The following is a 22,165-nucleotide window of genomic DNA, read 5'->3' on the forward strand; positions in this document are numbered from 1 at the left end:
TGAGTTTTTTTTTTTCGTCCTCTTTTAAGTGTCATATTGTGGAATTTCAGAGTAAAATTCAGCTAAACATTCAATTTGTATCTATGTTTTAATAGTATTATAATTAAATGAAATTTTAAAGTTAGAAAATATAATTAAAGGTTTGCATGTAAAATTATACTTCTCCTTGGTATATGTAATTTTGTGGCATATGAAATTTATTTAAAGATGGAGGGAGTAATGTTTTCATTTATCTAAGCGAAGGTATACTGTTTTCAAGGAAAAAGAATATTGTGATAACCAAGATTCAGCGAACCAAATGTTTTCATATTTTTATTACTTATTTTGTCTTGTTTTTAAAGAAAATGAAGAAACTATATCTTTAAGAAACCACATATACCTACTATCTATGCCCCATCTCTTAACTAATTTATTTATGATGATGAATAGGTGATAGGTGGGCTCATTTTCATTTTCTTTTTTCAGAATTATCAACTTGAATATAATAAAATCTTATTGGATGACTATTTTTTTAGTGGCGAAACTTGTTTGGTTCCATGCCATTTGCAACAACCAAATATGCTGAATTATGAAGAACATTTTGGAATATATTCATGGATTTTAGGATGAAATTGCAACCTGTTTTCCCCTTTAACAAGTGGTTTATCTAATTTTGACTAATTTTCATTATGTTGTCATCATTTAATGTGTGGGCATGGGGTCTAGATAGACATCTAATGTTGATACCAAACTCGGTCTACATATAATTGTGCTTGACCACAAATTAAAGCTCTAACCATTTATTAGTAAAATTCATTTATTTGAGTTCCCAACTCATTTTTTTTTCGTTCATTATTTGCGCGGTGGTATTACTTTTCTTTTTCTTCTGTCTAAAACTGAATATAATGCGAATCATCCGATCCAACTCAACCATAATAAATTAGACTCAACTCGATCCCAATCTAATAAGGAGAGGTTTAATTTGTATGATTGAGTACTTTTATCTTTAAAAAGGTGAGATTTCTCCTATCATATTTTTTTAATGGGATACGAATCAAATAAAAATAGCTTAAACGATAAAATTAATTAAGGACCTTGTGATATCTCAAAGTTTCAATCTATCAAAATAAACAAGAGATTAATTTTATTATTTTTATCTATCAAGGCTAATCCTTCAAAGTAAACGTTCTCTAAGTATAGTAGTAAATCGCGGGATTAATAAGCTATACCTACTAGTGATTTTGGATCTATTTTATCATGGTTGGGAGGATGTTTGAATAAAGCTTATTTTAAAGAGTTTATAAATGTTTCAAGAACTTATAAGATGTATTTTTTTTTTTAGAATTACAAGAGGTATATGAATATAATCAATTATGCAATTCGCACGCAAGCAGGATTTCAACACCACCCAAATGTGGGAAAGCTACACCACATGCAGACGGGACCTCAACACCACACAAATGTGGGAAAGCTACACCGCACGCAGGCGGGAATACAACACCACCTAAAAGTAGGAAAACATCACCGCACACATGTGAGATTTAACCCAAGACATCTCACAAAGGAGAGTATTTGAGTGCCTCAACTTTGCCATTAGAACAATGCCTCATTGGCATAAGATGTAGTTTCTTAAAATTTTATAAGTTGTAACTTGTTTGGATAATTGAGCTTACAAGCTAGATAAAGAATTTTTAATTGGAGAGAGAAAATCGAAAAAAGATCAAATTAGAATTATATATGATGAAAATAAAAAATCATAATTAAACTATTTTTAAAAAAATGAGTGTTGCTAGATACTCTCCTCGTCCCATTGATCTTGTCCTTTTTTTTTTTGGTTGTCCCATTGATCTTGTTATGTTTCTATATTTGATAATGATTTTACACTACAAACAATATGGCTCCACACTTTTACACACTTTTACTACACTAATTATAATTTCCTTAATAATCGTGCCAAAAAAATGAGACAAATCTAATGGGACGAATGGAGTAATAGAAAAATAAGTTGAGGGGAGAGAAACTTATTTTTTTGGGAGTTTATAAGCTCTTTAAAAGTTTATTTTTCCAAAAACACTTTGAAAGAGATTATAGGCTCCTAAACAATTTATAAGTTATAATTTCTCTTATGTCTGCTGTAGTTGGGATGGATCGATATTAAATTTTAGGGGTATTGGCCTGTAAATACCCGAACTTTGAGTATTTTCTGGTTTTACACCTCAACTTTAAAATATGCCTATAAATACTCGAACTTTGTATTCTTTCTTATTTTGCACCCGACGAATTTTTACCCCCCAAATCGTTAATGAGATGTCAGCCAAATTAAGAGGGTAGTTTGAAGTTCATAACAGAGAATATAAGTTTGTTGTCAATGTGAGATTTAAAACATATAATTGTAGATTTTGGATGTCAATCCGGCTGCCATGTTAGCAACGATTTAGGGGTAAAAATTCGCTGGGTGCAAAATCAGAAAGAATACAAAGTTCGAGTATTTATAGACAGATTTTAAAGTTGAGGTGTGAAATTGTACCTATCCAGTAAACATACGTCTTGGCCACACAAAAGTATAAATTGAGTAGAGATACTTGTAATAAATAGTGCAGAAAGTAAAGAACGCCAACAATGGTTACCCAGTTCGGTGATAACACACCTATGTCTGGGGTGCTACGCCCAGTTCAAACAGTTCACTAGTGATGATAAGAAATACAAAGGACTTACACGCGAAGACTCGATCTTCCTAGCCTCTATTTCTTCCCAAACCTTTACCTACGTGAACAAAGTAAGAGCAAAATAGAACTTACTCATAGAACGTAACTGCACCTCAATCCACGTTCAAACCAACACCATGAAACACTCCAACAGGCTGGAGTAAACAAGAACATAAACTAACTCACGTTTACAAAGAGAACTAGCGTGAATCAATAGCACACTCACACATGAACTGTATGCTCTCCTACTGCACGAAAATACTCTCTCAAAATAATAAGAATAACAAAGAAAGCAGCAGCCACCGAAGTCTACGTAGTCTACTATATATATGTAAACCCACAAGGAATATTAGTTGAAATAGAACTCTTGGGTAAAAACTTGCAGCACAAATTAGGGTTCACGGAAACCCTAGGTAGAAGGACTCCAAAACAATCTGGAGAACTAACATATATATATATATATATATATATATATATATATATATATATATCCGAAATTAAGCTCAGGTAAATCTCCAAAAGATCTCAAAAAACCCGCAAGGTTTGCTTATTGTATGTCTCCAGAAACTTGAGACTGCAGAAGCAACTCTGGTAGACACAGTCCGAGAAATTCCTGAAGAGACCCACTTTAGTCTACACAATGACAACTAAACATAGAGTATAGAAATACTCTAACAAGGTGCAAAATCAGAAAATGCACAAAGTTCGGGTATTTATAGGCCAATACCCCTAAATTTTATTTATATAAAAAAATGTATGACATATGAATAATAATAAACAAATTGAACGAATATTAATATCTCAAGTATATCATATTATGATACTATAGGTACACATTATATATTAAACACTTTAGTCAATATACGTGCACTAGTGTTATCCTTTTTAAAATGTGAACCTCCCCTTCCTTACAAACAAAGAGAATAAAAATACGAAGATCATAAATAGTTATTGAAAGAAAATTATAGTTAGACGTAACTATGGCTGAAAATTGTTTGGTACGGTATTTTCAATGTTAAAATTATATAAATACGTAGGCGACTGTAATTACGATAAATTAATATACTCCCTCCGCCCCACCTTCATAATTCCTTATTCCCTTTTTAGATGTTCCATAATATAGTTCATTTTTAAAATTAAATTAGTATTAATTTTTTTTATCAAAGTAACCTTATTTAAATATAGCCAAACATAGAATAAATAAGGGTAAAATTAAATAATTATATATATTTTGTATTTTTTAAGTATTATTTAAATTTTCCAAGTACTATTTATTGCATTTTTTTAATATGTGTGAAAAAGTGAAGTGGACTATGGAGGTGAGACCGAGGCAGTAGTCATTTTGGTTCGATGATTTTGATAGGACCCTGAGAAAGTAGTCAATAAATTTAAATAAGTAGAACGTTATGATTTGATTTTACATTAATTAAACTCAGTAATTTGGAGCTCATCTCTTTTTGCATAAAGACAATATGATATGGTCCCAGTGACACTGTGGCAATACCTAAAGGTGCATAATTACTCATTAGTACCTATCTTTTAATGCTGATTAATACTTCCAAATTATTATAATGTTAAATTACTTACTTTATATACTTTTAATTGTAATCATAATTCTGATATACTATGTCAATAGCCTGTAAAATACGCAGGAGAAGCAAAAGCACACACGACAAAATTTGTGACCAATTTAAACTTAAGAAGAGATTGGTAGATTATTATGGCTCATATTTATTTTTATGTTTCTCTCCATATATGTAACTAATATATGTATACCATATTTTGCACCATTTATTTTCTTATAATATGTTTCTTATGGACCATTTTTTTTTATGAATATACATTAAGCACGGAGAAGAAATATCAATGATTAAACTGATGAGATTGGTTTATGAATTAATATAATTGTTTACTAATAGACAGCTGCAACTTTGACTCTACGAATGCAGACTACCCAGAAAATAATCATTGCCAATAAAATATGCTCGGTAGATCATGTATAAAGAAAACTAAAATCATGAAAATGAGAATAATTAATATTTCTCCTTTTATGTTTACATAAAGAATTCCTACAATTTCTAGAAAAAATGTTTTTCACAAGGTGGAAAACCATTAATTCGCTTTATATACACTATATATTTTATCAGAGGAAAATAAAAACATAAGGCATGATGAGTAGTCACAAAGAAATTAATTAGGAAAATGAAGTGCATTAAAAGGATAGAAAAGGAAATACAACTGGTTTTGGATGTTACCCCACTTTAATAGCTTTTTTTTTGTATATAAATAACAGAAACAATTTTCATTTAAATATTTAGATGCCTCTTGCTTATAATTCCAAATTATATGAACTATCTTATTCTCTCATTATATAGAGTATATATAAATACATATATGCTCTGCATAATTTGATATAGAAGAATATCGGTAATATCTAAATTAATGATCTTTTTTTTTATGAAGTTGCTATTTATTCTTTTATTCATAATTAATGCATTTTTAAACATACGCTATATAATTGCATTTTTTTAAAAATCGTACACAGAGATTTTTTATCAATAATTTTATGAATTCGATTAACATCATGTACCATACCGATGACATCATTATTCGATATATTAAAAAAATGGGAATTAAAAAATTCTTATGTAACTAAAAAAATTTAAAGAGGGCATAAAAAGTGAAACTTTCTCCAAGTCAAAAAGGCTTGCCCTTTATATGAATCCCGTGACTCGCTCCTCTATAACGGGAAAATTTATTTTGGAAAAGAAACAAAAATCAAATTATCTTTTGAAAAATACCAACAAAAAATAGCAATTTTAGCATGTGGCAATTATACAATGTTGAAAGCTACACCACATTTACTCGAATCTATGGGCATAATACTACCTTGAGCACAATTTCAGTAATTTCAATAATTTGCAATAAATAAAATTGACATAAAAACGCGTTCTTGATAATTTAGGTTTTAAATTCAGGGGTTTTTTTTTTCTTCCAAGAAAATATATTTACAGTATGCAGTTTATCACTGTTACTGTGTGTGCAAAAAATATTAAATAAATGGGAATGCTAGTTTTGTGTGCATATAAGACATGTAGGAGTTAGAGAGAGAGAGAGAGAGGGTGTAGAATTCTGTGGCTTTGGATTCTTCTAGCAGATCGTGCCTGCCAGCTTTATGTGAGAATGGCTGTGCAAAATATATAATTCTTGAAATTCTTGTTTCCCATTATTTGACTGAGAATTTCTGTAGTATAAAAAAGAAAAAGAATTAATATAAAGAGTTTGAGAAAAGTGCTGTCTGTTCGCGAGCTTCAATAAAGAAAGAGTTTTTATGTTCTGAGCCTTTTTTTTCTTCTATTTTTGAAGAGCTGGATTGAGTGTAGAGGCTGGTTGAGATAGACAGAGAGAGAGAGAGAGATGAGGAAGGCGGAGGAGATGGCGGTGGTGGTGGCGGCGCTGCTCATTGGCATTCTGAGCTCCACCAATGCAGCCACAGATCCAAATGATGGTCAGTTTCTTCACTACTCTTGCTCTTAATCTTCATTTTGAGAGAGAGAGAGAGAAGGTAATGATGGTTGAAGGTTGAGGGCTTGATAGTTTCTTTGATTGATGTAATGATGTATACCAGTTGGGGTGGATTTATATTTCCTAAATTTTGTGTTGGAAAATTAAGAAAATGAGCATATATATCTCTAATAGTGATGATAAGATGAAAATCCAGAAATTGAAAACTGGATTAGAATACGTAGTTTAGTTTTGTAAGGCTATTTTTCTGCTTGCTGTTGTGCTTTTGTGTTCTCACTTATTTGATTGATGCCATTGATTTTCAAATTAAAGATATTTCTCTGCTTTTGTGGGGATGTTACTATTTGATTTCTGAAAAGTTGGGTCTTGAAAATTAGAGGTTTTCTTCTGCACATTACAGAGAGAGTTGGAGAGAGTTGTGATCTCAGAAGTTGGAGAGAGAGATTTTGATTTTGAACTGGTATTTCACTGTAGTTTCTGATGATTTGTTGTTCTATGTTTAAATTTACATTTCAAGATTTCATTGTTAAAACATGACTTTTAACTGGTTCAGTAAAATATTTTAGGATTTAGGTTAATAATTCGATTTGTTATCTTTGAAATCCTCTAAGAGAAAAGCATTGTAAAGGAAAACTGCAATCTTCGAGAAATTTCCATTTTATTGATCAGCCAAATCGTGGCCTATTCGAGTCCATGTTTATTTCGAGAGCATGACAATGACTTGCAACAATGACTCGTTATTCATAATTGGCTAGCAGAATTATACCATACATGCTCTCTAAGACGATGGCATTTTGAATCTATGAGAATATTTGTGTTGTTTTCGACATGTATAGCATTGACATTCTTCATTCTTGATTACTTTTCTCTATTATTCTGATTAACTTAATCTATACTTTAACTCTACGTACGTGGATATGCAGCATCCAATCTCAATCTCTTGTTCACCAGCTTGAATTCAGCGCAGCAACTTACCAATTGGAAGTCGAGTGGTGGCGATCCCTGTGGAGAGAACTGGAAGGGAATCACTTGCTCGGGCTCGAAAGTTACAGAAATGTGAATCAACGACAGCCCTCTTTGATTTTGCCCGTTTTTCATTCTCTATATGCAATAGTTAGCTAGATTCTGATGCTCCTTTTTTTTTCTGTGTAGAAAGATACCGGGACTAGGGCTCTCCGGGAACATGGGATACCAGCTAGATAAATTCACGTCGCTAACTGTATTGTAAGCCACGTGCTATTATTACTCCCACAACTCCCTTTTTTGAAAAAAAGGTTGAATCTTGATGATATATTCCGATGGGTATTTGTAGTGATATAAGTAGCAATAATCTCGGAAACCAGCTTCCGTATCAACTACCTCCGAACTTGCAGAGACTGTAAGCTTCCTCGATCTTGTGATTCGTGGATATTTGAGTTTCCTCATTCCCGACCTGCCTAATTTTTTTTATCTAATTGATGCAGAAACCTTGCCAACTGCGGCTTCAATGGTCAACTTCCGTATTCCATCTCGCTGATGAGTTCTCTGAAATACCTGTTAGTTATATGCCTTGAAAATCTCCTTTCCCCAATTTACGAAGACTTTTTATTGTGAACAAAAATATGACATTTTGCATTTGGCAGCAACGTAAGTCACAATCAGTTCCAGGGCCAAGTGACTCTCCAGTTCAACTCCCTTACGTCTCTCACTACATTGTAAGGCCAATCACCTCGTCTTGCAGTTCCTATTCGTTTTGATTCTAGCGAGTTTATGAGGTTGCAAAATGATACGAGTAATTTTTTTTCCACACTACGTGATTATGCTTCAGGGATTTTTCGTATAATACCATGTCTGATAATCTTCCACAGAGTTTCCAGTCGTTGACAAGTATAAAGGACATGTAAGCGGTCTATATTTTTTCCCTTAGCGTCTTATGTTCTCGTTGGATGCTTCGTAACCTTCTTACTTATTCAGGTACTTGCAAAACAATCAGTTTACGGGAACCCTTGATGTCCTTGCAACACTTCCACTTCAGAATCTGTGAGTCCCCGTTAAAATTTCCGTCTTTACACATAAACACATACTATGACATGTGCTAGTTGTATGTTTCCTTGAGAAGTGAGAAAAAACGGACTGATGTATGTCGTATTTTGTAGGAATGTTGAGAACAACCGTTTTACTGGATGGGTACCCGAGCAGTTGAAAAACATAAACCCGAAGTAAGTATCTTGATCCGTATATATCTATGCACCATCTCGCCTTTTAGGCCTGTTTATTGTGGCTTTTGAATAATTTTGAGCTTATTTGATCACGTAATCCTTCGAGTACTCATTGTCAATCTAGTCTATCACGGAGATTGTCCAGTTTTAGTAATTTTCCCGTTGTTTTATAGAACGAGCGGTAATCAGCTCAGCTCGGGGCCCGCACCTCCACCTCCGCCTGGCACTCCTCCGGCCACGAGCCCCAACCGGAATCGCGGATCTGGCGGCGGCGGTTCATCTAGTAATGGAGGAAGCGGAAGTGGAGGAAGTTCGGGTATAGGTGCCGGTGCTATAGCTGGAATTGTTATTGCAGTTCTGGTAGTTGGAGCAATAGCAGCATTCTTTATCATAAAAAGACGATCCCGCCGAAAGCCGTCGGCAGATCTCGAGAAGCTCAGCAATCAGCCTTTTGCTCCTCAAGCTCCACACGAAGTGGAAGGTGATTTTTCGAGACCTCACCTTTGTACGCGTATTTGCTGAGTATAGGAAATAACGCGACACAACGCATTATTATTTGACTGCAGAGACGAAGCCTGCTCAAATTTCCGCGGCAGCCAACACGAAAGCTTTCGAAGCTCCCGCCGTGATAAATCTGAGACCGCCTCCGATCGATCGTCTCAAGTCGTTCGATGAAGATGATGTCACCGCGATGCCCATTGTTCCTCCCAAGAAAGTGAACATAGCTCCGATAGACGCTAAATCATTCTCGGTTGCAGACTTGCAAATAGCAACTGATAGTTTCAACGTTGAGAATCTCATTGGTGAAGGGTCCATCGGGCGGGTTTTCCGAGCTCAATTGGATGACGGAAAGGTATGCTCTACTGATGTTTGCATCTGCGAAAAATCAACTCACTGCTCAACCGATTTCAACTGCTAAACGAATTGCTTTACACTTTCGCTGACAGGTTGTTGCTGTAAAGAAAATAAACGCATCCGTTCTATCCAACTCAGACGATTTTCTTGGGATCGTGTCAGAAATTTCGCGGTTGCACCATCCAAACATAGTTGAGCTTATAGGGTATTGTTGTGAGCATGGACAACACCTGCTCGTTTATGAGTTCCTTAAAAATGGATCTCTGCACGAATTCCTGTATCTCTCCGATGAATTCACCAAGCCTCTGACGTGGAACAGCCGTGTCAAGATTGCACTGGGAACTGCAAGAGCACTAGAGTACGTCTCGAGGGCCGTTTCTTATGAGTTCATAGTTTCAAATATCCTCGGATGTCTGTCATCAAAGCTGCTAGCTCGTTACTCATCTGCTTATGCGCTGCAGGTACCTTCATGAAGTATGTTCGCCCTCGGTGATTCATAAAAACTTCAAATCAGCAAACATTTTGCTCGACGGCGAGCTCAACCCTCATCTTTCAGATTGTGCGTTAGCGAGCCTTGTCCGTGAACCAGATCAGGTACAATCTTACGTGTTTCTTTGTTTTGGGGTGATAGATTAAATCGACAGTTAATATGACGAGTGTTTGAAGAATTTGACGATCAAACAAGGTCGAAATTGTTAAATCCATCAAAGATTTAGACAAAAACTTGTATACATCTTGTGTATCCACCCCAATTAGGGTTCATCAATCCTCATCTAGGGTTTATTAAATTAGGGCAGATGCACCGTGCATCCGCATTTCGAGTTGGGAAATAAATTGCATTTCGCCTTAGTAGCTATGGTGGCTCCCTTGTTGATTTCGTAATGTTTATACGGAACATTTGTAGGCATCCGGATACAGCGCGCCTGAGGTTGCTATGTCAGGTCAATATACCATCAAGAGTGACGTCTACAGCTTTGGTGTCGTGATGTTGGAACTTCTCACCGGACGCACGCCATTTGATAGGTAACTCCGAATCCTTCCAAGAAATGAACGGAATGCCACCCCACCACACCTTTTCTCTAATGAGTTGTTTCCTAACGCAGCTCAAGGCCTAGGTCCGAGCAATCTCTAGTCCGATGGGCGACGCCCCAGCTCCACGACATCGACGCCTTATCAAAGATGGTCGATCCAGCTCTTAAAAGCCTCTATCCCGTCAAATCTCTCTCACGATTCGCAGATGTCATTGCTCTCTGCGTCCAGGTACACTTAAAACCTCTCTCTCTCTCTCTCTCTCTCTCTCTCTCTCTCTCTCTCGACAACAAAGCGCAACTCAATTGGTAAGACGTTTCCCCTCCAGCCATTAGGTTGGGGTTTGAGTCGCCACAGAAGGGAAATAGGGAACCATTTTTGATCCCGCTTTTTTGAAGATAACAAAACCTCTCTCGCTCTTTCTGAATGTGCGTATTTTTTTGTTGATGATCAGTCGGAGCCGGAGTTCAGGCCACCGATGTCGGAAGTGGTTCAAGCGTTGGTACGGTTGGTGCAACGAGCGAACATGAGCAAGCGAACTTTCGGAAATGACGGCGCGGCAAGGACTGGATCTGGAGATGCTGATGACTATACACCATAAGTTTACCCCCAAACACTAGAAATTGAAGATTATGGATCAATCTGTGATGACTATTTATGCTTCCCAGAAAACTGCTTGCCAATGTTCTGTGATATTTCTAGTTAAATCTGTATCATAGTGAAGAAGAATAGGTGACCAAAATTTGTTCATTCTTGGAGTTTATGGATTGACTGACTGTTTTTCTTTTGTTATCGTTGCTGTTTTTCCTTTCTCTGCTTCCATATGATAAACTATTGATGTATAGAAGTGTAATTGAATAGGGTTCTTCAACCTCGATTTGAGTTATTTCGTATAAATGTGAGCTAGCAGCTGCTGGATCGTTATGTTGCCCGCTAATCCTGAGTAAATCTACTACTAGAGAATTTCTTTGTTGCATAATTGATTTTGTCTAATATTTATTTTTGTAGGTAGTGTGATTATTATAATAAATCGGTTTATCGTATATAGGAGTATAAAATAAGTACATAATAAATTTGCTGTGAATGTTATGAATTTATTGTGAAAAACAATAAATTCAAACAAATGGAATTTGTTCCAGTTATGGGATTTGGATTTTGGATCATTCATTCAGCGCATGAATTAACATATAATTGGATTCATTTGAGCTACTCTATTTTCTTGTATACTTGATTTAAGAGTATTAATATAATACAATATTAGTATTTCACTAAATTAAGAATATTTCATCGAAATCTTTATCAGCACTCGAACAGTCTCACAAGGGCAAAACATCTATATTTGAAATTGACCATCGTACAATTGTTTATGAATTTCTTTTTGGCTAAAATTTTTTGCACTTGCACTTAACGACTAGTAAATTGAAAACCTAATTGAAGTCCTATATTTTTCCTCAAATCAAATCGAATCAAACTGAAATGTAAATTTTAATTTCGGTTCGATTTTCGATTAATCCAATTTTTTATTTTTATAATCAAAATTATCACCCAAAATAGCCAAAAAATCAGAATAAAATCAAAATAAATTCCACATCAATAAAATAAATAATTATATTAAATATATCAAACTTTAAGATTTTTGCAAGGTTTACAATTAAGAAAATAAAAGAAGAATATTTATTATATATTAAAATGAAAAGTTCAGCATCAAATCTCTTTTATTCATAAATCAAATTGAACCAACGTCTGAAAAATTAAAATCGAACTGAATCAAGTAAAAACGAACCAAACTGACCAAAATTAATCGCTTCGATTCGATTATTCAGTTTTGCTCACCTCTAATCGATAAGGGAGAAAACCAGCCACACAAGGAGAAGAGCTCCACACAAACAAACTTGTTTTAGTGACATTCTTCTTAGTAACCTCAACTATACTTGAGTTACAGATCGATCATGGCAGCTTATGGAGCTCTGCTTTCTCTTATGCATATCATAGATCGCATCGAGAATCATCCTTCCCCTCCAATTTCTATCCACAAACATCAAGTTCAATCTCTCACTCAAAATCTTAACTTCTTCCAAGAATTTCTTGAGCGCTATAATTCCCCTTTTGCCTACAGCAACGAAGCGGATCCGTTGGAGATGCGCATAGCAGATGCAGCTTATGCGGCCGAAGATGCTATCGAGTCCCATATTGTGGACATGATTAAGCTGCGGAGATCCAGCAAAGCTTATCATCAACAAATACAAATCTACTCTGAAGGAGAAACCAGCACTTCTTCTGGCTCCAACAATCAAAGGCAGCCGATGATGTGGTCCAATTACTTTGGATGTCTAATGAAACCGATCAATCATGGTAGAAAAGTCAACATCGTTGATAATCTGCATCGAGGTCTGCAGAAAGTGATTAAAGAAATGGATTTGATCAAGAAAGATACGATGGAGATCACTGCAGAGAAGACTGGAGTCAAAGCTCAGCTGCAGAGAAACGTCTCAAGATCTTCCATCATGGTGGGCTTTGATGATGTCTCGCTTGAAATCATGGACAAGCTCACCAACGGACAACGCAATCTCCAAGTCATCCCTATTGTGGGGATGGGCGGGATTGGTAAGACCACTCTTGCTAAACATGTTTATGCACAACCACTTATTAAGCAGCATTTTGATATTTGCGCATGGACTACAATTTCTCAAAATTTTGACTCAAGAGAAATTCTTTGTGAATTGCTTTCTCAAGCCAGCAAAAGAAGCAAGGACGAATTGAGTAATATGAGTGAAGCTGAACTAGGATTAGCACTCCACAAATATTTATTCAGTAGAAGGTTCCTAATTGTGATGGATGATATGTGGAGTGTTGATGCATGGGATAAGATACAGCATTTCGTTCCTAATAATGGAAATGGAAGTCGCGTTGTGGTGACGACTAGGCAATCACAATTGAGTTCTCAATTGAACAACAATTATTGCCTTCCAATGAAATTTCTAGATGAGGTTTGTAGTTGGGATTTGTTCTCCAAATCTGTGTTTGGGGAGGAAACTTGTCCACTTGAATTGGAGGAAATTGGAAAGAAAATTGTAGAGAATTGCAGAGGTCTCCCTTTAGCAATTGTAGTGGTGGGAGGCCTTTTAAAAAATATGGAACACACTATAGAATGTTGGGAATCTATAAGGCAAAATTCAAGTTCAGTAGTGAATTCAGCAAATGAAGATGTTTGCTTGAAAATACTGAAAATGAGCTACAATCATTTGCCAGTATATCTAAAGCCATGTTTTCTATACATGGGAGTGTTTGAGGAAGACTGTGCAGTTCGTGTCTCAACACTCGTCAAGTTATTGGTTTCTGAAGGATTTCTAAAACCAATAACTGACAAAAGCTTGGAAACAACTGCAAAAGAGTACTTAAACGAGTTAGTTGACAGAAATCTCATTCTAGTTCATGAGTTAGGGTCTACTGGAAACATAAAGTTGTGCAAAATTCATGATCTATTGAGAGACCTTTGTTGCAGAGAAGCTGGGAAACAAGGGTTTTATAATGTGATAGGGCAACATAAGTTTCAGGGCCTAAATAGGCAACGTTGTGTTGTTATTCCTGGAGGCATTTCAAAAGAGGAGGTTCATGATGCCTTGCGATCTATGCCGCTTGCTCGTTCTTTTGTCTGTCATAGTGAGGAAGTTGTTCCGTTGCCCGATTCCAGACTGCTGAGGACATTGAAAGCATATGATAGAGATAGATCTGGAAGCCACCATTATTTGTTAGATGACTTGTTTGAGTTTGTGAACTCGCGGTATCTTGCTGTTGGAGTTCATGGAGTGTCTAAAATCCCTTATTCAGTAGAATTTCTCTGGAATCTACATACACTTATCATTTTCCATTCTACAAGGGTTGATGCAATATATCTTCGGGAGATGACTCAACTTAGGCATCTTGAGTTCCATAAAGGAGATTTGTATCTACATGCTCCTACTGATGGAAACAATGACATCGTCATGAACAAACTACAAACACTCAAAAGAGTAAATCTTTCAGAGTGCAGACCGGGGAGGTTGACTTCGTTAATCCCCAATATAAAGAAATTGGAAGTAACAGGTGGATACCTTTCAGGTCTTTCCTCTATGAAAAAACTAGAGTCCTACCGTTATTGGGGTAAGTCTATGTTAGTATATACCTTCCCGTACTCTCTTAAGAAGTTGAGCTTGGGAGCACACTCCCATTGGGAAGTGTATGGAGAGGCGCTTGAAAAGATAGGTGCATTACCTCTTCTTCAGAAGCTTAAATTGGAAAGAGCTGAATTCCTAGAGCAAGAAGGCATGTGGCAAACAAGAGAAGAACTGTTCCCTAGCCTCAAATTCTTGGAGCTGAAATGGTGTTTTTTGAAATCCTGGATGACAGAGAGCTCCCACTTTCCACTCCTTGAGAAACTTCATCTTTATGGATTAAGAGAGTTGGAGGAGATCCCTCGTGAAATTGGTGAAATATCAACGCTGCAATCAATTCACTTGGAGTACTGTAGCGAATCAGTGGTGGAGTCCGCAAAGGCAATAGCAGAGGAGCAGGAGGAATTACAATTTCGAGTTGTGCTCCTCAAAACCAACCAGAACCTACCACTACGGAGCCTTGCAAGCCCCAACTTTCTAGTTGAGATCGACGATTTCTAGTGTGAAACCTTGAGGTAATGAGGTGTATACATTGCTATTTATGGTACATACTTTTTTATTTCTAAATTTCGATGTGATTGGTAGTTATAAGGTCTCTTGATAAGAATGGTTGCCATTAGTTATGTGTGTAAAGTCAGTCACTATCTCGCTACTCATTAGTTATAAGTTGCACTTGCACATACCTGTGAATAATCATTATGGAACGTCATAATAAATACAGCAGTATATCTGCAACTGTTATGAAAGAGCCTCTTCTCTTTCTCATGAGTTCACGCGATGAAAATGGTTGCTAATAGTGTGTTGGTGTGTGTGTTTCGATAAGGGTTATTAATTCCAGTTATGAATTCAGATGGCAGAAATGAACAGCAACTGATGATCTAACGTAAGAAAGTTTAAGCACATAAATAAATGTTCCAAAAGGAAGAGAAATTAAAGCAGTTATTTTAGTAAAACAAAATGAACAATACAAAGACTTGTGGAAGAATTTCTAATAATCTCTCACTTCAACTTCAAAGTTGGCACTCGCCAACCTCGGCAGTGCTTCATCTTTCTTCCCAACGACAGCTCGAACACGAAGTTCTACTTGGTCTCCATATAAATCCTCTTGTTCCTCTGCTATCTTTTTAGCTGACACCAATACTGATTCAGGGCATTCTCTCAACTCAATTGATTTGAGTGTTGCTAACTCTCCTATTTCTGAAGGAATCTCCTTGAGTACTGATAATCTAACAAGAAAAAGCTTCTCAAGATGTGGAAAGTGGGAGCTCTCTAACATGCTCCAGTATTCTAGATCGCGACACCACCACATCGAGTGACTTGAGCCTAGGGAAATGACCTTCGATTGTTTCCCACGTGCGTGTTCTGAAGAAACCACATTGCAATACGAGCTTCTCAAGAAGGGGTAACGAACCAGTCTTTTGCAATATGTCTTCTAACTCAAGATCAAATTCAAACGAGGCATTGAGAGTCAACTTCTTGTGAGAATGTGGGAAGGTAATCCTTTTCAGATACTCATCACTTCCACCTTGTGTGGAGCAGCTCAAGATTTCCAGTTTACTCAAACAATGAAGATAGCTGAGACACTCCACTCTCTCAATTACTTCTCCTTGGTAGGTTATGCACAATTTCTTGATATTGGCCGGGATTCTTTTCACCACCTCTTCATTCAAATTGAAATTCCCCACTCCTTGGAGCGTGAACAGATTTTCCATGTTGATGCATTTTCCAAATCTTAACGAGAGCATACGGATTTCAGAACACGGCGAGGGGGGTCGGTGAGGAAGGTGACGTGCAACGTAGATGTAGATGCTTGCGCATCATTTTTTCTTTTTTCTTTTCACTTAAATGATGGATAATATTATCGTGAACTTTTGTTTTGGGTAACATGTGAGAAAAGAAATGAGACATTTAAAGGCATAAATTTTTATTATTCATCATTTTTCATGAATAAATTTATCCATCAAAGTAAAAGCACCCTAAGAGCACCCACAATGGGGGTGCAATAACCGGTGCGCACCCCCTCCTATTGCCTCCGCTACCAATGCCGCACCGTTGGTGCAATGAGGTGGAGCGCCCCAGCGCCCCCGGTGCAATGCTTGGCGCGTGTGCCCACTTCCCTTTTTTTTTTCCAGCTTTTACATTAAAAAAAAAATAAAAAATTCAAAAATCAAAGACAGACAGACGTTGGATTGTGGCCGTTTTTTTTCGGCCGTTGCCCCCCCTCCTTTTTTTATGTTTTTTTTTTCTTCTTATTTTCCTTCTATAAATATGTTCATTCCCTACTTCATCTCCTACTACTACTATAATTCATCTTCTATACTCTATTTTCTCTCACAAAAAATCATAGAAGGAAATTGGAAAAATTATTGGCGTGAACACCCCCAAAATCCATCTCCCGGCGAATCAAATGCATCCGGCCAAGGATTCTCGCCGTTCACGCAAGAATTAAATGCCTTTCAATCGGCCACCAATTTGAACGCTCGATTTTCCGCGGCGGCCGACCACGAGCCCAACGTGGAAGAGATTGCTTCTATGCCGGTGACCACCAAACGTGGTAACTACCGTCCGCCGGAAACGATACTCATATGTCTTTTGTATCTCGAGCACACCCACGACTCTGTGGTGGGGATCGATCAAAAATCAAAGGAGTATTGGGGCGCCATCTGCGCAGCCTACAATGCTCAAAGGCCCCAAGGTGCTATTCCACACGACATCCAACAAATCAAGTCACACTTTCAACGCGTGACAAAAGACTGCAAGAGGTGGGAGGCCTTGTACAAAAAGTGCCGTGATAATTGGGCACCCGGCATGAACGATGATCAAATCATCGAGCAAACAGAAAAAATATGAATCGCCGAGTTTCAAGCTAAGTTCAGGTATCCGTATGCGTGGAAGGTATTGCATGAATCCAAGAAATTCGCAAGCATCGGCGAGGATGTCCACTTGAATAAACGCTCGAAGGGCTCCGACGGTCAGGGCACAACGACTTCTAGCGACCAAAGTATCTCCACACGGCCCCAAGGGCAAAAGGCGACCAAGAGAGACAAAGAAAAAGGCAAGAAGAAGGCGGAGGAGACGTCAGAGGAAAATGCCCGAGCTCTCGGGTACATGGCGGAGATGGTGAAGGTAATGTGAGTATTCTCTCAAACTCAACGCGATCTTGCCGATAGCATGTTGATGAGTAAGGACATCTCTCAAATTGGTCAAGGTGGCGGAAATCAAGCAACGCAACAATCTCCCATATATTTTAGGTGGTTCTTGTTTAGGATTTTATTTAATTGTATTGCAATTTTAATTTTCAATCAATGTAGAATTAATTTTTAAAGTTAATGAAATTTTAATTTTTCAATTTAATGTTAAATATAATTAAAAACAAAGACTATAATTGTGCACCCACCTTAGTGCACCATTGTGAAGAGTGAGTGCAATAGAAGTAGGGACCACAATTGTGCACCGATGTGGGTGCACCACTGTGGATGCTCTAAAAAAAGAACAAAACAAAACAAAACAATTAATTCAATCACTACTATATATAACCTGGCCAAAATTGCCGTCTATTCCTCTTTAACAACCTGGTTGCTTTCTCATGGATTCCTAATTCAATTCAAACATACATTCTTAGTTAACAAAAGATAATAAAATTAATTAAATATCTCGCAACTGAATACAACATATATCAAATAGATCTCTAGGGTTGCGCTAAAATAAGACTGAATATTATACTATAAAATAAGACTCAATCTCAACTCTTGATCTTAATTGAATTAACGGCCAGATTTTTTTTAAATGGGTTAGCCGAATTGTTAGGAGGCTAATAATGTAATTGCGTTCCTTTAATTAATATGGATCCCACGAATCATGGGATCACGTTTCCCATATCTTTATGCTTTACCGGTAATCAAGATTTCATTCTTTTTTTTTTTTTTTTGAATTAGTAACATATTCTGCACAATTCTTTAGTTCAATTTTATGCTATTTTTTATTATTTTTATTGGTTGATTATAAGTGCACGAGTGTATACGAAATAATGCATGCAAAATGGTGAAGTGTTCATACCCAAATATAGGGTTGTTAATACCAATTTTATATTTTCATCATTCGGATTTTTTTTATTGTTTTTGTTTGTTAATGTTGTATAGTTTGAACTCATGCTTCACCGATAATCAGTTCTTGATTATTTGTTATTTTTTAACTTCGTATAAATCTTGATTGTATTCTTTTTGAATTAGTAACATTTACTGCACAATTATTTATATCAATTTTCTTTTATGTTTTGTTATTTTAATTGGTTGTTTTTAAGTGCACGAGTGTATACGAAATAATTCATGTAAAATGGTGAAGTGTTCATACCCAAATACATTAAGAGATGGGCTGACACGAATTGCAGCTGCAAAGGAACGTATGTTTCAGACGTTTTACGGCTCCAATAAATTTTTACTGCACGAATTTTTATACTGTATACTCATGAATTTTTCCCTACTTATGCATGAATATTAATTTTCGATGCAATTTATGTTTGCACAATTTTTATCATATTTAAATGTATACTCGTGAATGTTTTCCCAACTACGCATGAATATTTTCATTTTTATTAAATTTGTATAAAGCAAACGGATTAATGTATAAAGTAGAAAAATTCATGTATAAATTTATACGGACCAATGAATCTTCACTCTATTGATAATACCAAGAAGTAATGATTGGAAATTTTAATTTTCTTTTTTAATTGTTGCTTCAGAATCGGAACTACCATATAGAATATTTAGGGAGTCAAATTGATATGGGCAATTGCACCCTTAGTCACATATCCGTATGCACAATTTAATTAAGTAAATGCACTATACAACACATTTAAATTAAAATCCAGCCGTAGATCATGTACAATCTATGGTTATAAATTAGTCTTATATTATAGACTAAGGGAAGTTCATTGAATAGCACCACCCTAGATCTATATATATATATATATATATATATATATATATATATATAGGGTTAGCTTATATTGAGATTTTAAATATTTTGAGATTTTGAGATAAATGAACATATCAATAAATTCTTTGAACATAACCAATATAACTGATGAACATATGAATCTATTTAATTTATTTAAAAAACACGCCACTTGTAGGGATTGAACCCTAGACCAACGCGCGTTCATAAAAATTAATTGACAAGTTCATCAAAATATACTTATATGTTCATTTATCTCAAAATCTCAAAATATATATAAATCTCAATTGAACCAATTCCTATATATATATATATATATATATATATATATATATATATTTATAAATATATAATAATATAAAATATGTTATAGGGGTGAATCCACAAGTTGTGCTTAATGCTCCTTTCCTATACTCCAGCGCTTCCTCTTAGCACCGGATCGACCTAGCTTCTGGACGTGCCGGGCGCGCTGAAGAGTCGCGGCGGCACATCCCCAGTGCTTCGCTTAACACCGGGTCTTGGCGGAGTGATGTGTGTGATTTAGTTGTCTAGATTATGATTTTTATCGTGTGATTATTCTTTGATATTACCCAAGTTATTGGCATTTGGCGTAGGAATTAGATGAATTGAAGATGGATGCTCGTGGATGGAAGAAGCCGGTGAAAGTCGAGTTATTTGATGAAGATCGTATGATTTTGGAAGAGAAATTAGAGCTAGGGCTTGGAGTTATTTATTTTATATTTAGTTAAGCCTTAAACTCTTAATTTTATTTATTTATTTTGGGCCTTTGTGGTGTTGGCCGATTAAGCCCATTTCGTGGGCTAGGAGACGGCAATTTAGGGATTTTAATCCCATATATATATTGCTTAAGAGATGGGAGCCGCACTTTTTTACACACATTAGATTTAGTTTGATATTTTAAGTTATTAGAGCACCCGCATCGCGGGTACTCGAGGAGGTCCTCGAGGAGACCATCCCACTCGAGGAGGGCGATGCGGCGAGGAGCTCCTCGAGGCCTCCTCGAGTTATCGAGTATCCTCGATAGGAAATGGTGATGGCGCGTGCAATGCACGCGCCCAATTTTAAAAAAAAAAATATTATGAAAAATTCGAAAATTCGAATTTATATACATTTTTTGACTTCTTCTCCTCGGTCTCCGCACTTTGACCGACCGTTTGATTTTTTTTTTTTTTTCCTTCTTCTCTTCTTTAAAACAACACATCTTCTTCTTCTCTTCTCCACACCTCTTCTCCTTCTTCATTCATCCTTCTTCCTTCTTCTCTTCAAACCTGTTCTTCTCCTACAATTTTCTCCGTCATGGATCCACACAACCCTTTCTACGATCCAAATTGGTGCCCTGATCTCTCCTCCGATTATCATCCCGATATGGGAGGAATCAACTTGGAGGAGAGCCCGCCCGAGGAGGAACCGGTGAGTGCTCAGCAGAGTGTCTCCCCACCAAAAAAAGGCGGCCGGAGGAAGGAAAAGGCCACCAAAATGAAGCACGACAAACCAAGAGTTTACCGTCATACTTACCTTCCACAGCATACGGATCTCATCGTCCAAATTTGGGCGGATGAGACCAACGACTCGATCCGTGGGACGGATCAGAAGGGAGAGGCATATTGGGGCCGGATCCGCGAACGTGTGAACCCCATCCTCGGCGTCGACCTCGGCATCAAGCAACTTCAAGGCCACTGGTCCCGGGTGAGCGCGGATGTGCGTCTCTGGGAAGCTGTTTGGGTGGAGACGCGCAACAATTGGCCGTCCGGTCATTCGGATGATATGATTCGTGAAAAGGCCCAAACCATCTTCAAGGCTAGAAGCCCAACCAATGCCTCCTTCAATTTCTGGAACGCGTGGAGAGTTCTCCGGAACAATCCCAAGTTCAAGTCGATGTACCTCCTTGGAGACGTGCATGCCTCCAAGAGGACAAAGACTACGGAAGAGGGCGGCTTCACCACCTCGGCGTCGGGCGAGGAGATCTCTTCTGCTCGGCCCATTGGCAACAAGGCGGCGAAGGCGGCGGAGAAAGGGAAAGGGAAGGCAGCAGCGTCGCATACGAGCTCGGATCCTCCACCAGAAATTGTGGAGAGGTTGGATAGGAACGACGCGCAGATGAGGGCATTCACCGCCCAGTACCAGCGGAGGAACGATCTCCGGGAGAGGGAGCTCGATATGCAGCTCCTGAACACGGATACGACGAACATGACGGACGCACAACGTGCATTGCACGCGTCCATGGTCGCCGACGTGCTCAGGCGTCGTGGTCTATCCTAGGCTTTTAATTATGTGATTTTAATGATGTTTTAGGTTTTTTAAATTTTTATGTATTTTTTTTTATGTTTTAAATAGGTTTTTTAAATTTTTATGTATTTTTTTTATGTTTTAAATAGGTTTTTTAAATTTTATGTTTAATCCAGTATTTAAATATGCAATTTAAATTATGCAATAAAATTTAAATGAAAAACATAAAATCAAAACTAATATTATCAAGGAGGCTATTAAGGAACCCCAATGCAGCACTACCTACTCAATAACACAAACACTATCAAGTAGGCTATCAAGGAGGCTATCAAGGAGGTCCCAATGCGGATGCTCTTAGTTTTTAGTCTTTAGTTAGAGTTGGAAGTGCAGATTTCGAGAATTGGGTTTTGAAGAATTGGAGTTGACTTCTGATTTCAAGTTGCAGAATTCGAATTTTAATAGTTCCACAATTGGTGATCAATTTGTTTATTTCCATTATTTTCAAATTTATTTATTTTATGTT

The 22,165-nt window shown here is 36.8% G+C and overlaps 3 protein-coding genes across 3 annotated transcripts in view; all 3 read left to right on the plus strand.

Moving 5' to 3' along the window:
* The first annotated feature begins 5,723 nt into the window (after window positions 1-5,723).
* Window positions 5,724-11,083, plus strand: LOC130990085 (protein STRUBBELIG-RECEPTOR FAMILY 6-like). Its single transcript, XM_057914294.1, has 17 exons — window positions 5,724-5,861; window positions 6,051-6,192; window positions 7,133-7,265; window positions 7,362-7,433; window positions 7,522-7,587; window positions 7,673-7,744; window positions 7,832-7,903; window positions 8,017-8,088; window positions 8,163-8,228; window positions 8,345-8,407; window positions 8,581-8,888; window positions 8,974-9,260; window positions 9,355-9,620; window positions 9,724-9,856; window positions 10,167-10,285; window positions 10,366-10,522; window positions 10,746-11,083. The coding sequence occupies exons 2-17, from the start codon at window positions 6,102-6,104 to the stop codon at window positions 10,890-10,892; spliced, it is 2,124 nt and encodes a 707-aa protein (XP_057770277.1). The 5' UTR covers window positions 5,724-5,861; window positions 6,051-6,101; the 3' UTR covers window positions 10,893-11,083.
* A 986-nt stretch (window positions 11,084-12,069) lies between these two features.
* LOC130990095 (late blight resistance protein R1-A-like) overlaps window positions 12,070-22,165 on the plus strand; it is a 37,744-nt gene continuing 27,648 nt past the window's right edge. The window contains exon 1 of the mRNA XM_057914304.1: window positions 12,070-12,895. Within this exon, the coding sequence (XP_057770287.1) occupies window positions 12,809-12,895 (87 nt within the window). The 5' untranslated portion in view covers window positions 12,070-12,808. The remainder of the gene's footprint in view (window positions 12,896-22,165) is intronic.
* LOC130990104 (uncharacterized) lies at window positions 20,349-21,884 on the plus strand. The gene is made up of 2 exons (XM_057914313.1): window positions 20,349-21,750; window positions 21,792-21,884. Exon 1 carries the CDS (start codon window positions 20,713-20,715, stop codon window positions 21,673-21,675), a length of 963 nt encoding a protein of 320 aa, XP_057770296.1. The 5' UTR covers window positions 20,349-20,712; the 3' UTR covers window positions 21,676-21,750; window positions 21,792-21,884.

Source organism: Salvia miltiorrhiza, chromosome 1 (assembly GCF_028751815.1).
Source record: "Salvia miltiorrhiza cultivar Shanhuang (shh) chromosome 1, IMPLAD_Smil_shh, whole genome shotgun sequence".
Classification (NCBI taxonomy): domain Eukaryota; kingdom Viridiplantae; phylum Streptophyta; class Magnoliopsida; order Lamiales; family Lamiaceae; genus Salvia; species Salvia miltiorrhiza.

What these genes read in the sequence shown, in the direction of transcription:
- LOC130990085 (XM_057914294.1), top strand. Translation starts at nt 6,102, where the DNA reads ATGAGGAAGGCGGAGGAGATGGCGGTGGTGGTGGCGGCGCTGCTCATT. An exon ending in CCTCCGAACTTGCAGAGACT is followed by an intron (nt 7,588 to 7,672) that starts GTAAGCTTCCTC and finishes TAATTGATGCAG; the next exon opens with AAACCTTGCCAACTGCGGCT. An exon ending in ATGAGTTCTCTGAAATACCT is followed by an intron (nt 7,745 to 7,831) that starts GTTAGTTATATG and finishes TGCATTTGGCAG; the next exon opens with CAACGTAAGTCACAATCAGT.
- LOC130990104 (XM_057914313.1), top strand. Translation starts at nt 20,713, where the DNA reads ATGGATCCACACAACCCTTTCTACGATCCAAATTGGTGCCCTGATCTC.